Raw genomic sequence first — 15264 nt, forward strand, 5'->3', positions numbered from 1 at the left:
CTATGGGGTGGGGGGTGTCTGGTCAGGTCTGGTCTGGTCTGGGTGGGGGTGCTACATGTTTAAGTAACATTCACATGAATGAATGCCAGGTCCAAAAGTTTCCCAGCAGAACATTGTATTGTCCCAAGATCCATTCGTCAAACCAAGCACTTGCTATGTTGGCAACCCACTCCTACTACTCTATATAAGTGTACCTGTTAATATTACGGATTAGCGTCGTAGGTGTCTGTTGCGATAGTGAGCCACTGACTTTTTATGGAAGTAGACCACCCTAATGTGGGTATTAAACGTCTGTGCACCCAAAATGATCTTGCAGTATTCTGTTCACAAGCTAACCATGGGAAACTCTGACACGTTGACGGAAGTTCCGTAGACAGGACACATTCAGTGGATTGAGGAGGTAGGTAGGTAGGTGCTGTATGTTAGTCCCTTGAGCTTCGTGGTAGGTTTAACATTATGAGATATTTATACTCCGAGACAGTTCCATTGTGAGTATAAAAACGTGGCAACAACCAGAAAAGGCAACCACCCCATAACCCCAACCCTCAACCCGCAGCAGGGCTCGTTATTTCAATTACACCTGCACCGACTGCTCGTTGCGTTTAATGTGACTTATTAGCTCGCTGTCAAACGTATAAGCGCGACCAAGATGTTTGCACTTAACGCAGCGTTAAAGCGACTCGTGATGATAATTCACGTTGGACGGTGGATATGAGGCAGAAAAATAAAAGTAGGAATCGGAGGGTGGCGGGAGGTGGGGGGGGCAAAAAAAGAGCTCGCGTGAGGACAAAAATGTAAAAACTATAAAACTAAATACTTCAATACTTGCTACTGGGCAGATGACAGCATGTGAACCCCCTAGAGAGTGGAAAGCAAAGGAGACGGAGAAAGAGAAAGAGACGTTCGTGAATGAGACGAACTGAGAGATGAGGAAACAAACACATTAATTAAAATGAGCCATAAACAGCGGGGGGGTCACTTTATATTTGCTTGTTAAAGTTGACCCATGGAGCGCAAAAACACGCTTCGTTTTTGGGTTTTTTTTTTCAGATACTGCAGAGAGCTTTGTGGATTTTTATGTGTGGGGCTCAGCTTTGGAGTCTTTGCGACTTATACATAATTGCTAAGTATTATAAGTTCAGTAATCACAGTAATACAGATTGCAACGGCGAAGGCAGAAGAGTTCTCAACCCATTTACTTCCATTTATTCTATGTGGGAAGCGGTTCTCCAGTCCAAGCTGTATTTTTAATCTACAGCACTCTTCACGTGACGCACGTTTCGTGCTCGGTGTGTTTTCTAGCTCTACTCAACATCATTGCAACACATATCAGTCCAAATGTGGCGCGCAGATCATACCTGGGGGGAAGGAAAGTAACGTCAGCTCCAAATCTTTCATGACACAGTTATAAACTTTTCCTTCCGCCGCTTGGCTTGAGGATTTTTTTTTTTTTTTTTTTTTTAATTTTTTCCTCTTGGCCCGCCTGATGTCATCACCTGGCCCCCACCCCACCCCACCACCAACCACCAACAACAGCCGCCTCCCTCCCTCTTCTGCCAGCCTATGAATGCCAAAGAGCAGAGGTGTAAAACTGTGTCCTCATCTAACCCACTTAAACACCTAGAAACGATAAGGAGCACATTTTCTCCGGGGCCTCCAAAGAAGAGCGTTTATACGACATCACAGAATTTAACTTTAAAATAAATTAATCAAAACTCGGGCTACATGAAGAAGAAGAAGAACAACAACAAAAAAAGGCTTGTTAAATTGTAATCCGTCAGCCAAAAACCTCACAATGGCTTTTTTTTTCCTGTATGCGCCAGTCGCATGTTGCTACAAGTCTCTGCTGTTTGTCTTTCGCCGTCTGTCTCGTGTGATGTTAAGATACATTCCTCTCTGACACCTGGAAGCTGAGGGCTCAGCACAGGAAGCCGAGAGCCTCGGCAAACAGAGAAGGTGTCTTAGTCGGATCTGTGGTTAAGATCCCGCACACCACACTTATCTGGAAATCATAATGACGTGGAGTGCTGTGTAGAATTATACAGTATTTTTTTTGTTTTTTTTATGTCTTCTTCTTTTCCTTTTCTTTCCATTAATTGCACCTTTAAGTGCCATCTCAACTTTCAAGTGGTGGTTATTACAGAAGGAAAAAAAAAAAAAGAAATTGAGTCAAATCGAGTCAAATCAGCAAAAGAAGAAACTGTCAGCGGCCACAAGAGGGCAGACCTCCTTCTTAGAGTGATGCCACTCTACACTCAACTCATATTTCATTATTTAAGACATGTGTTCAACCTGTTCAAAAAGAAGCAGAGAGGGCTGTGTCCTCCGCAGGGGAGAAGTCTGGGAGCCGTACGGGAATGAAAAAAGGATGTAAAAGTTATGCAATTAAATTATCATTACATTATCATTGTTTAACATTTCAATGCAGAGTCTGGATTACACGCGTGGGAGGCTCCAGTTCGAACAAGGAAGTCAAGATTGGCAAGTTTCAACTGTCATTTGGACAGAAATGAAAGCCGTCGGACGTCAAAACAGTTTCTCTCCACGTGGTGGTGAAAGCGGCTGCAATAAACTGTTATTTATTAACCTTTCTAGTTATGTCTCAATAAACGGATTCTGCTCACACGACCGTCAAAGTTTTACCTGTTCTGCTGACTTGTGCGAGTTTTCTCGAGGATGTTTCACCGCTCAGACGTTGGACGACCAACCAGACCTCTAAGGCAGGGTTGCCAGGTCTTGTGAGAAAAAATAAGCAACCAGTTGCCGACTTTTGCTACGGATTTTAAGTGACATAAGCCAGGGCAAGTGTCGTACACACCAGTGCATCAGGGACTGCAGAAGATTACATTTTTTAAATAACTACAACCCAGAAACAGGAGAAATTAGAGATAATCTTAGTCTGCAGCAACAAACTGACTCCAGCTCTTTTATCCCTTTCTCTTTCTTTTTCCATATTTCGCCCATTTTGTTCCTCAAAAACTCTACAGTTCACCAGTTGTGCCTATTTTCATTTAAACGTCACTGAGGTTTTTCCCAACCAGAAAAACAAAAAACAAAAAACAGATTGCCCTGCCTTTGATTAGCTGCTTGGCAACTTATTATGGAGCTGGGAACAAGTCCGAATAATATATACATGTATATAATAAGTAGACTTGGCAATGGTCTAAGCCAGACGTCTTCAACGTTTTTCAGGCCAAGGACCCCGAAACTGATGGGGAGATTAAGGAGGGACTGTGCAACAGTAGGGTGGTGGTAACTCAAGTATGTTGGATTTGTGTTAATGTGTATTTAAAGAAAATGTAATTTGTGGGGGAAAATTAAGTGGATCTGTCAAGGGTGTCTGTTACAAAAAACATGACATATTCCCAATTATCTGTCCCGATCTTTACCCCAATGCGTGGTTAAATATGTTTATTGGTTTCTAATGTGGAGGGGCCTCTGTGGATCGGTTTGGGATCCAGTGAATTTAGAGGCCAGGTCAAAAAGCTGGGGCTGTTCTGCATGTTTCTTTTTGAGTTGTTCCTAAACTCACTTAGTTTTTATGTCAGGAAAAGTCAAACATTACAACATGTACCTTCAAATGATAAATAACATAGCCAGGCAATTGAATCCCTTGGGGATAAGCATACATGTTTGTTTCAACTTCGACTCTCTGGAAGCAATGTATACTCCATTAAATAGAGCATAAGCAAGACAAAAGAATAAAAATAGAAAGGAGGGGGAGGTTATGAATGACCCTCCTCGATCGTCAAGAAAGCTATCCATTTTTCCATCTTGCGTAATGTTCCTGCACTGTTTTTATGCGTGCATCCTGCTGGGGATGACTGCTGCTGTGTCACTGCTATGAGGTGGAGGTGTCTGGTCTGGTCCAGGTGGGAGTTACGTAAGTAACATCCACGTGTTTGAACACCAGGTCCACAAGTTTCCCAGCGGAACACTGAATTGTCACAAAATAGTCAGTGTTATTAGTTTCTCCTGATGGTCTAATGTCGCTGGCTTTTAATAGTAAGATATAAGCTAATTGACACAGTTTATAAAAGTATATAACTAAGTACAAGATACAAAGGGATATACATCAGTTTTGGGTTTTATGGGAAACTGTGCAAGCAAGTTATTAGCTAACAACAACTAAACGATGACTTTTACAAGCTTCTTTTTAACTTCCTGTCACAGGAATCTGTACTGTAGCTAATGTATTGCATATATATATACTTGTAAAGACAAAATTATCTTTTTGTACATCTCCCTAAAGTAAATTAACTGTTGGGATTTTGGGAAAGAAAAATAGAATACGGGCCTGTGTGTAGCTCGCGGTTGGCGCTGGCTAGCCTTTAGCAGTTGCCCACTTCTAAAAGAGTTTTACACTTTGGTTCACACAGAGAATAAGCTAATAAACATATTACATGTTAAGTTCAAAGTGCTAGCACCTAGCTAGCACCTGGCTTTTGTGCCTACGGATACGGCACGCTAATTCCCCCTCTGTGCTAGGCTAATTGGCTGTTAGCCGTTTGAAAATTCCCACTTGAGACACTCAAGCAAGACGGGAGAAAAAGCAAAATATTCCCTCACACTTTCAAGACATTTTTAAGTACTCCTCTGTTTCTCTCCTTCCTCACGCCCTATTTTCCTTCGCTAACCTCTGGGTTTCGGCTGCTTGTGAGCCTGGAGAGCAGCTTGTTTGCCTCTCACACACAAACACATCGCGCACACACACACACACACACACACACACACACTCCACCCCTTTCCAAGTGCGTGCCACATGAAAGCAGCGTACACCCGTCTCTCTCGGTGTCAGCGGTGTGTTATTAGCATCCAGAGACTCCAGAGTGTCTGCTGCACTGTCACCTCCCACAACCTCCTTTACACGCACTCTGCATGTGTGGGTAAAGTACATGGATGGGTGCAACCTGTATCTGTTGTGTGAGTCACTCTGACGGACGCTACTGTTTCAGCACGCAGATATGAATACACTAGCAGTTGATTGACATAAACAAAATACAGTTTATTTTTATTGTACTAAAAAAAAAAAAAATGCTCCAAAAAAAGGCACCAACTATTGTGCTACTTCATATCTACAGTTGACTCTATAAATAACAATCCTGAGTACAGCACACGTTAATAGAATATGTACAATTTATTTGTCAAATGCATGTTTTAGCACCAACTTAACTTTCGTTCTTTGCATATCTTTTTTTTTTTTTTTTAATTAGGGCAGTCAGAAACGTACAGCGTCTTTGTGCAGGGAGTAAAAAGGTCACTTTCTTTTGTAGTTGTACGACAAAAGAGGAAAAAGGAAAAAAGATGAAACAACCCAAAAGATGAAACCGATTTGCCGTTTTCCTTTTCTTCCGTCATAGTGTCATTGTCCAAACCAAAGGTGGCCACGAGCCAACATTTCAAAGGTATTTTTACAGCAGTGATTCATCACCTGTCAGTTGTCTTGGCGTTTTGTTGCACTTATGAAAACAAAAGTAATGCTGTGAAATCAGAAATAATTCCCTTTTGATTTCGTGCATTCTTCTTCATCAAAGCCTGGCGCCAAAGTGAACCGCAGGGAGACTCGGACAGCGAGTCTGGCTGGAGTTCTTGTGCATGTTTTGCTAGCGGCACCTAATGCTGCCTCGAGCCGCTGGACTCACGCCGAGACGAGCAGATTGCGATGAGGCGTTTGATGCTGCAAGTAGCCACAGCCGACAGCTGGTTAGCTTAGCTTAGCCTAGCTCAGCTCAAAGACAGATAACAGGAAGCTATCCTTGTGCTATCTGAAGGTAATCAACCTAGATTTGCCCAAAAGTGTGAACCCTTTCACATTATGTATAATAATTTTATCAATTTTAAGTGTAAAAAAAGAAAATAGCAGCTACAATTTGTTTTGTTTTTTTAGCATGTATTCTCCTTTTTTAGCCTCATTTGGCTAGTTGTTTTGGTTTCCTCCTCGCAGACAAAGTAAAATTGGATCAGATTAATATAGTGTTCTGAAACCTTGTAAAAGCCTAACTTGTTGAAAGGGCTCTTTCCCCATTCGTTTAGATACAGCTCGTTAGCTCGTTAGCTCAAAATAACTACCCACGAGTGATGTCAAGATGGCTGCCAAGTGGCGAGACTTGTCTGAAGGGACTTTTATTGATCCAGCATTTCATGACCATAACAGTGTTGTTCTCATGATAGACGGCAGAACCAGCTAAGTCAGCAACATTCCTCTCTTTCAAAACGCCTGGCGCCCATGCTACCCACAATGGGACTCAACCGCCAGCAGCATGGCAGGGAATTTGGGCGTGTTGCGCTAGTAGCACCGATCCTAGCCCTCGAATTGCTGGTTCCAACCAGTTGGTTCCACTTGTTTGCTCGCTAAGGCTGTAGCAACAGTCAGTAGCGAGTTAGCTTAGCGCACAAACTGGAAACAAACATCCAGAATGGTGTCGTTTGTATCTGGTATCTGTTTGCAGAAAAAAAAAAAAAAAGAAAGAAAATAAATACCTGCCTGCTTGTGTTGTGTTGTTGTATTTTGCAAATTCTCATGTGAAAACTGTACACGCTGTTGGGCTGATGTTATATTTTAAAAGGTTATCAACCTTTTAATGTTGTCCACCTTTAACATGATTTTTTTTTTTTTTTTTAAAGCCTTACATGTGCAAGTTTCCCGTGCAGGTGTGGTGGGCATTTAAACATTGGGAGACTTTCAGTAGTTTTAGTGTAAGAAAAAAAAAAAAAGTCCACGTCAAAGGCTCTTTTCAAAAGGGAAAGACTGGATAATTCAGTTTTAGGCATAAATATGTTCATATCTCAAATATTAAATATACAGAACGCTATCTGCTAACGGTGATTTCAAATAAAAATGTTTGTGTCAGTCTCATCACTGAAAAAAAAACAACCTTCAATCACCCCAAACTCCGCAAAGTCTTGAGCTCACAAACTTGGGAGCTGTAGAGACGGAGAGGGTGGGGGTAGGGAGTGTGGGGGGGGGGTGACCGAGGCCGACGCTCGTTTTCAATCCACATTTGTAGACTGTTTTATAACATGTGTCATGACTCGTGTCGGATGATCGCTATCAGATGTCTCTGGGTCACAGCAGAGCTATGAATCATCCAGAGTGGGGGGGGGAAAAAAATGTTTAAGGGCTCCGAGGCTCGTTGAAATGATACTGAGAGTCAGTCTTCCTGCGTCAGTAGACGGCTCCCATACTCTGTGCGGCCGTCGGTGCCGTCGGCGGCGCGTGGTGAGTCTGGCCTGACTGTGGAAGACCTAAATGTGCGCCCTGCTGCTGGTACCAGTTCTGGTGCGTGTACTCCTCCATGTAAGCCGGGGAGGATTCCACCTGGGGCTGGTAGGGACCCTGCCCCCTGATGGTAGGATCGAGAATTGCATTATTCTTGATGCTGTTGCTGTTTGTGTTGCTGTTGCCGCCGCCGCCGCCGCTGCTGCTGTTGCTCGTGTTGTTGCCGTTGCTGTTGGTGTTTTCCCACACGGCCGGGGATGGAGGAGAGTTGCAGGCCATGGAATCGCTCGCATCCGGGCTGTGTTCGAGAGGGATGTCCCCAAGTGGAAACTCTCCGTTCTTGTAGAGCTTCTTGAACTTGGAGCGGCGGTTCTGGAACCAGATTTTGACCTGGAAGGAAAAGCATGCGATCAGCTTACATGAATTTAAACAGCAGCTACTGATTAGCACAAAGATTGTGCACAGGGATAAACTTCTTTCCTGACTTTATGTGTAGCCAACTAAATCCAACTGCAAGTCCTGATTTATGTTGAGTAATTCCAAAGAAAATCCCTTAAGGTGCTCCATTGACCGGCTAGCTAGGTTTTAAGCTGCCCAGGGCATGTCGTGCGATCCATTTTTGTAGCACACATCCCTTTTAATCCGCTCTCACAAGTTAAATTAACAATTTAAGGCTACATTACCCAGAATACAAGCTGCCCAGTGTAAGTTTGGAGAATAAAGCATGTGAAGCTAGTAGTAGTAGCAGCTGTTAGCTGCAAGCAAGATATTGAGTATTTGGGTGCTAGCTCAGTAGCTAGTATTAGTTTTGCTTATTGGGAGCAAACATACATAAAAAATATAGTGTTTGGAGCACCTTTAATGAAGCCTTTCGAGCATCTTTATCCTTTTGTCTTAGCATTTTAAGCTAATGCATTAGCGTGTAGCCAGCACTTCCCTTGGCTTTCTAGCCCAAACAGCTATATTCAAATTAGAGTTAGCACCTGGCTGACTTAGCAACTGGTTGACTTAGCATGCAGACGGAGCCGAGCGGCTAGCAGCTGCAGAGCCAGATATTTTACCCGTGAGCTGGTGGCGAAAATCAGCATTCTAGGTCAATGTTGTGTTTTTAGCACGTGCTGCTGCCACCAAGTACAGCTTTAAAGAAGTTGCTTCACTAACTTGATCTTGATAACTTGCAGGTGCATCATACATATGTGTGGTACTTCCAAAACTAGCTGCCAAAAATAATAATTATCCAATGATTACACAGGGTAGAGCTAAAAAAAAACAACAAACAAAAACAAACTGAAACAAAACCGACTGGTAGGGTTTGTCGAATATTTACATGTGCTTCTTTAAATAGCTACTCCTCCAAGTGCTAATCTAATGCTAATATTTGTCCAAACAATACCAGTTCCACGAGGGCATCAAACCAAGTGACATAACTATCACACGTTTCACACTTAGCGGCACTGAGCTCCTGCCTTTGTTTTCATAAAGCCTGCTCGCGTTACCCAAGCATGATGCCGAACAATGATTTACAGCGGCCGCGATTAAACAACCCGTATCATGCTCGGTCTTTTATCACTGGAGCGGAGATAATTCATGCAGTGGTAAATCATTAGAACTCAGAGATTATGACTGCAAAAAAAAAAAAAAGAGAGCGACACAACAACAACTCGCAGAAACTTCCTGTGTTCACTGCCTGACTTTCAGGAAAACGCATTCGAGTGTTTTACTGTCGTTTTAATTTGCCTACTAGAACAGAAGATTCAGTAGGCCTAATCCCACTTCAATTGCTTAGTGACACTTCAGCTCCTAACTGTGCATGCAGCTCACTTATCCGGCTCTTTAGGCTCATCCCACATCAACTGACACTTATATTTTACTTTTAAACAAGCAACTACCCAACCGGATAATTTGTGCTGCTGTCAGTCCTTTTAATTCACCTGTTTTCACTGCACTTAAACCGACTCAAACGTGCATTTATTATTTTCTTTTAAGCTAACGTTTCAGCTGCTTTCAGAGCTTCCTCTTTCGGACAGTTCGACTGCTTTCAGGTCTTCAAATTTGCTCCCTTACTTACTAACGTAGCAGCCTTGAAGGACTTAAAATATAAATTTTAAGTGACAAATAATTTTGGCTTATTCAGCTTTGGAAAAACTCGAGCTCCTTTAAGTTTTTGCAACTCCAGGGAAACATGTTAGATTAGATTCGTGAAAATGTGCTCGTTCGTGCCCTTGTTAATGGACTGTGCTTAATGACGTTTCTGGAGCCTGACCTGTGTCTGCGTGAGGCCCAGCTGTGCGGCCAGCTCGGCCCGCTCTGGGAGGGCCAGATACTGGGCCGACTGGAACCTCCTCTGCAGCACCGCGAGCTGGTAGCTGGAGTAGATGGTCCTGGGCTTGCGCACCTTCTTGGGCTTCCCGTTGACCATGCGGACCTCCACGTCTGGTTCCTCTTTCACTGCAGGGAAACAGGAAAAAGCCACGTTACGTCTCCCTGCGACACCTTCCCCCGTCTCCTTCTCCTCCTCTGACTAACATTGTGTTTCTTTCTTCAGACGGCAAAATGATTAGGTCTCTGCAGTGCAGTTTGAGAAGTTGTAGAACAAAAATAGCCGAGGCCCGCTAAATTTTCAAAGAAATTCCACCAGCACTCCGAACTTATAATTTTGGTCTGAGTGTCTCCCGCAGCTGGGGAGGGAGACTGAGATTTATAGGTGCTTTTCATGTAGCCTGGAGGCCTGCTTGTATACATCGCTCCCCATTTGTGCTGCTATTCTTGTCTCCAATTTTATTTCTGTTTTTTTTTTTTTTTTTTTTCCCAGGCTTTAAACAAACAAGCAATCTTACTAAAATATATTTATTTGATTATTTTTATTTATATATTTTCATTTTTATAAGTATTGAACAAATTTCATTAAAGCTATTTTTTAAGTAAATATAATTTAAGTATTATTTCATGTATTTACATCCTAATAAAAAAAACGTAGAACATTCAGAGTTTTATTAAAATTATTAAAATATTATTGTTAAAGTGCACAGTGTGTGTTATAGGCTGAGGCAATTTTTCTCAATAAATAAAATTATTTTTTTATTTATTTTTGTTTTATTTCATATGTAAAATATATTCTGACTGTTATTTTAGTGTCTATTTTTGAAACAATCAATTCAAGATTTATTTGAATATTTATCACGTTATTTCCTTATCTGCGATTACATTGAATTAATTATTTGAGTACATACATTTTAAAATAAATAAATTGGAAAAAAAATCAAAGTGTTTATTTTATGTGTTTGGGCGTGGCCTTCGCGTGATAAGGAAACATCCGCGTTGGATGATTCAAAGGCCAAGGCTGACTGACATGCCGTGACACCTGATGTGCGTGGCTGTGGGCCAAAGTCCCCCGGGGCCATTTCCTGAAGTGAACTCCCAAATGGAATGTCAAAAACAGAACACCAGTCTGTCGAGTTTGCTTCTGCTCTGTAGTTTTTGCGCAGAGACGCCATCCATTCTCAGGAGAACTCCCCAAAAGAGTAAAAGGCTGAACTCTAAGAACTTAATGTATAGGTGTAGTTTGAAACTTTCCCTTTATGATATGCTGTACAGCATTACAGCGTGCGCCCGGGTTTGAATTGACCTCATATTGAAGTTCATCTATGTTGGCACAGACTGTCTCATTTGCATATTTAGTGCAAATAAACCAGTGTTGTTGCATTCAAGTAGAGCTTCATTCCTAATATATGTGTGCTGCTTCGATTCAACGCTTTCTAGGCTGATCTCCACGTTTCTGTCAAAATAAAAATTCGAAATGAGAGGTTATTATAAACAGTGAACTCAACAATTGCAGTGAATTCTCCACGGGGCAGGCCTTTCATTCAGCCATTAAAACGATCCTCCTGTTTCCCGGACCAAATTTGAACATTTTTTAACACGTCTTGTTTTGAATTGGCCGAAATTTTAATGCAAAGTTACAAATTCAGCTTTGTTTTATTTATTTATTTATTTTTGTGCGATATTTGCTGCATGTGTGCACAACTTCCTTAAAGCTTCACATTCTAGAAAGCATCAAAAAATATATGAATAAATACACATTAATACAGCTGTATTCTACATATATAGTTATAGATGATAGAAACGTTACATTTACAGTTAGAAAACAACACTTTGTCTTTTAATATTATTGTGCCACACGTACATGTAATTAAACACACTGTGACGGAGTGACTTGTGTGTGAAGTGGAGCGCGAGAGCCCCAGGTCTCTTTTAATTATGCACGCACTCTTCTCATGGTGGAGGGGTTACAAGTTAAGTGGGAATCAACTAAACGCTTTAAGTTGTGTATAAAGTTCGGTTGTAAGTAAATACAAATACAATGAAAATAACTTGAATCCTTCTGTGCGTAAAACTCATGCGCAATTGTTGGGTTCCTACGACCAGACTAGACGTGAGCTCTTGCCATACATCAGCCTCAGGTGGTCAGTGTGGCTTTGGACAAAGATGGAGAGGATCTTACGCAGGACTTTTTTTTTTTTTTTCACTAGAGGAGCGCGCCTTTCCGAGTTACCCAACACGTTATCAGCCGTATTTAGTCCTAATGTGTAACTTTTCGGGATTTTATTTTTACTTTTAGTGTGGGGGGGTTGGTTAACTCACCATCTTGCAGCGCCGACTGAACCTCCCTGCTGAATGCGCCGTGGTCTCTGTACGCCGCGTGGGGGTACGGGTACTCCGCCTTGCCAACCGAGTACGCGCCGCCGGCACCCATCCCGTTCAAGTTATAGTGGTGGTACGCGTACGGGTTCATGTGCTGAGCCGAGTACGACTGCTGCGTCGAGTAGAAATCCTGCGAGCCGTGGAGCGCGCCGTGGCCGCTGAAGAAGCCCAAATCCGTGGATGAGGACTCGGGCAGGGTCGGGGAGTCCTTGGTAGCCGAGATGGAGCTCCCGGCCAGGGGAAGGGAAGGCTTCTTCTCCTCGTACACGGGTGACGGTTGCCCGTTCATTGTCAGGCGTCTTTCCTGTTGCTCTAAAACTCTAAAGCTGGAGCGTTCCGAGATCCTCACACGGGCTTTGAGCGAGCGTTCCCAAACTCCCTTGACGCAGCAGCCAGGCTGTCCACCGTGGCGGCGCCCAACCCAACTAGAGCTCCTAATTACAGGGCGCGCCGAGCTGAGCCAAGCCGGGCAGGACAGAGAGGAGTGGATGTCTCCCTCTCATTGGCTCGCCTGCTCGTTCTCTGCCTCTGCCCTGAGGCCAAGACAGCGCTGACTGTCGCCTGTCTGGCTCCCCTCTTCTCCCCACAGAAACCTCCAGTAAGCCTCTCCTCGGGCCAGCACCAGAGCGCATAAACAGTTGGCGAGACTCAGCCAAAGGTCCTCTTTAAACTATACCTCGAAATACACTGGGGACTTGACACGCAAGATTCGCCGCTCAGCAGATAAAGATTTACCAAAACCAAACTGTGCATAATGGTGTTGTGATAAGGGGTATTTACGCATTAGCTTTTCGGAGCTGCCTCCCATTCAGATGCAAATGCGGAGCCAGGTGTTGTTGCAGACCCATGTCGGGAGTTATTTACAGTTAATCAAGGCTCGTTATTTATTCCTTTCTTTACATGTGTCGACCTGGGCCCCAGGCTTCCCCCAGGCCTGGGGGGGAAGAGAAAGAGCCCCCAGTAAACCTACAATAAAATTTAAGGTGAATGGCATTATTAAGGTATAGAGATTAAGAACGTAGTGGCAAAACATCCAAAGAGAAACATTTTAAATGTTGTGAAATGTTTTGTTCTCTTCCTGTATTTGGAACATTTTTTAACCACAAAGAAGTTGTTGAAAACTCTTGAAAAAGGGGTTTAAACTGACTTCAGTTGTAGCACAATCTCGCCAGCAGGTGTCACTATTGAGAGTAGATGTAGAGATTTTTAGGGACTATTGGAAACATTCTCATTTAATAGCTGTTTTAAAAGTAACCCAATACAAATGAGAGAAATAAGTTGGCATTTATGCATTAAGGTATATGTCATGCAAAATGTTCTTATTCTATTTATTTATTTTGTCAGGGATATGGGGTATATGGAGATATAGGGATATGTTAGGGGTTCATAACTATTTCTTTTTTTGAATGAAGATTTCGCAAAGGTTCTGTAAAAAAAGAAAAAGAAAAATGTTCTGTTCTTTCTCACTATAATCAATTTGGGTGATTTCTGTTCCCTTCTGCTTTCCTAAACTGTCTTTTAACAACACAACCGACATCACTAATTATCTGCTGGCACATGTTCCACAAAAAAAGAGGATGGAAACAATAGCACCTATCGCCTCCATGCAGCCTGTCGGAGAATATACATTAATGAGGATGACCCAAAACCCACGGGTGGACTAGGTGTACTGCTGTCGGTGCGAAATCCTGGTATAAAGAGAGCTGAGGAGAGAATCTGTGACGAGAATGGCGTCATCTGCAAAGAAGTGTAGATACATCGATTCCCACGAAGACCAGATTAGATGAGGTGTTTCGGCCTAAGTATAAGAAATGTTGACGCTTCCTTTTAAGCTTTTGTCAGAACGACTATAATTTTGAAACTGATGCATTTTCAAATCCAATGAAATATTTGCGTTTGCCGTAGTATCATCAATCAGCACGCTACAAGGAACAAGCGGCGGAACAATTTTTCTCGGGTTCTAGTTAAAAAATAAATAAATAAATAAATAAATACATTAAATTTAAATACACATTAACATGAGTCCAACATATTTTAGTTAAGGGATAAAAGGAGGCAGAAGACGTTGTCTCAATCAGCTCACGTTTCACACAGAGCTCCACACTCCTCCTGACCTGTCAATCTAAGTACACAGTAGGCCCCGCCCTTATCGCTGCTGCGCCAATCAGGAGGCCGCACAATACACGTCACAGTCCCCAGGTGAAATCCCAGGCCACGCCGCAATGTTTACATCAGGTATGCTCAGGCTTACAGCAGTTGCTGCAGTTACACGTTTGAACCTGTGTACTATGTGAATAGCTTAATATGCAAAACGATAATAATACTAACGTATATTTATAAGTAGCACTAGGCTGAGTTTAACAGAGCACATATAGTAGGTAGGGGGTTCCTACTGCTACTACTCCTTGGCCTAACAAACGTTGAAGACCTCTTATGTAAATGATCCAATGCCACTTGAACACAGTGTTTTATTTTGAGTGTAATTCATCACCCAAAAGAGCAAAAAAAAAAAAAAGACATAAAGTTAAAGATGCATTTCCTGGATTTTGCCGTTTACTATTTACACTGTTGTTGATGTTATCGTGACATTTTTTTTGGCCATAAAATTATTTTTTCTTCTTCCTCGGGCATGCTTAAGTTTGGTTGAATTTTTGTGTGGATTTTATGTAATTTTAATTGGAAAAAATACATGCCCATACACACTAGCAGTCAAAAATTTTGAACATACTGTTGCTGTTTCCATTACCCTTTGAAATGCGCAAAACCTACACGGAACGGAAACACCTACATTTCTAGAGTTTAAACTTTTACTCTCTCACGAGGTATCGGTATAAAAGTTAATCGCAAACGTGCAATGAAAACATTTTTTTTTTTTTTTTGCATATCCTCATCACTGGAGGTGACCCAGGGGGTCATGTGACCAGTTAACTTGAAGTCCTCTCTGAATGAGACGATTACGGGATATCGCGAGACTTGACGAGAGTTACAGCTCATTCGCAAAATACCACGGACAATATCGAAATTTCGGAAATATCGCTTTTATTTTGTGAAAAACTAATGGAAACGCAGCTTGCATGTCCAGACTTTTGACTTTTAGGTTTTACAATCTGATGAAATTACTTTTAGATATAACTCGTTGTTAAATCAGCGACTTCAGCTTTAACTCAGTGCTTCTGCTAAATGTTCAGACTTTTATAAATGCTAACTTATGAACTAACTGGTGCAAACTTGCAGTGTTGAGGTGTTACAACAGACCAAATACCCAAATTTATTCTTTTGCTTTTCTGGTTGACGGTCATTGGTCACGTTACTGAATAATATTTTAATTTCTAAATTCTTAAAAT

The 15264-nt window shown here is 42.1% G+C and overlaps 1 protein-coding gene across 1 annotated transcript; it reads right to left on the reverse strand.

The window, feature by feature from the left end:
- Positions 1-4984: 4984 nt before the first annotated feature.
- LOC124997796 (homeobox protein Dlx3b-like) lies at positions 4985-15134 on the reverse strand. Its single transcript, XM_047571793.1, has 3 exons — positions 11861-15134; positions 9483-9667; positions 4985-7609 (listed from the first exon to the last, which is right to left on the reverse strand). Exons 1-3 carry the CDS (start codon positions 12207-12209, stop codon positions 7166-7168), a joined length of 978 nt encoding a protein of 325 aa, XP_047427749.1. The 5' UTR covers positions 12210-15134; the 3' UTR covers positions 4985-7165.
- Positions 15135-15264: the final 130 nt, after the last annotated feature.

The sequence above is a fragment of the Mugil cephalus genome, chromosome 20 (assembly GCF_022458985.1).
Source record: "Mugil cephalus isolate CIBA_MC_2020 chromosome 20, CIBA_Mcephalus_1.1, whole genome shotgun sequence".
NCBI lineage: Eukaryota > Metazoa > Chordata > Actinopteri > Mugiliformes > Mugilidae > Mugil > Mugil cephalus.

Bases quoted from the DNA above. Each gene is read 5' to 3' on its own strand.
- LOC124997796 (XM_047571793.1), bottom strand. From the start codon at position 12,209: ATGAACGGGCAACCGTCACCCGTGTACGAGGAGAAGAAGCCTTCCCTT. The intron at 9,668-11,860 runs GTGAGTTAACCA...GTTTCCCTGCAG, and splicing joins TCAGTCGGCGCTGCAAGATG to TGAAAGAGGAACCAGACGTG. The intron at 7,610-9,482 runs GTCAGGCTCCAG...TTTTCCTTCCAG, and splicing joins TGGGCCTCACGCAGACACAG to GTCAAAATCTGGTTCCAGAA.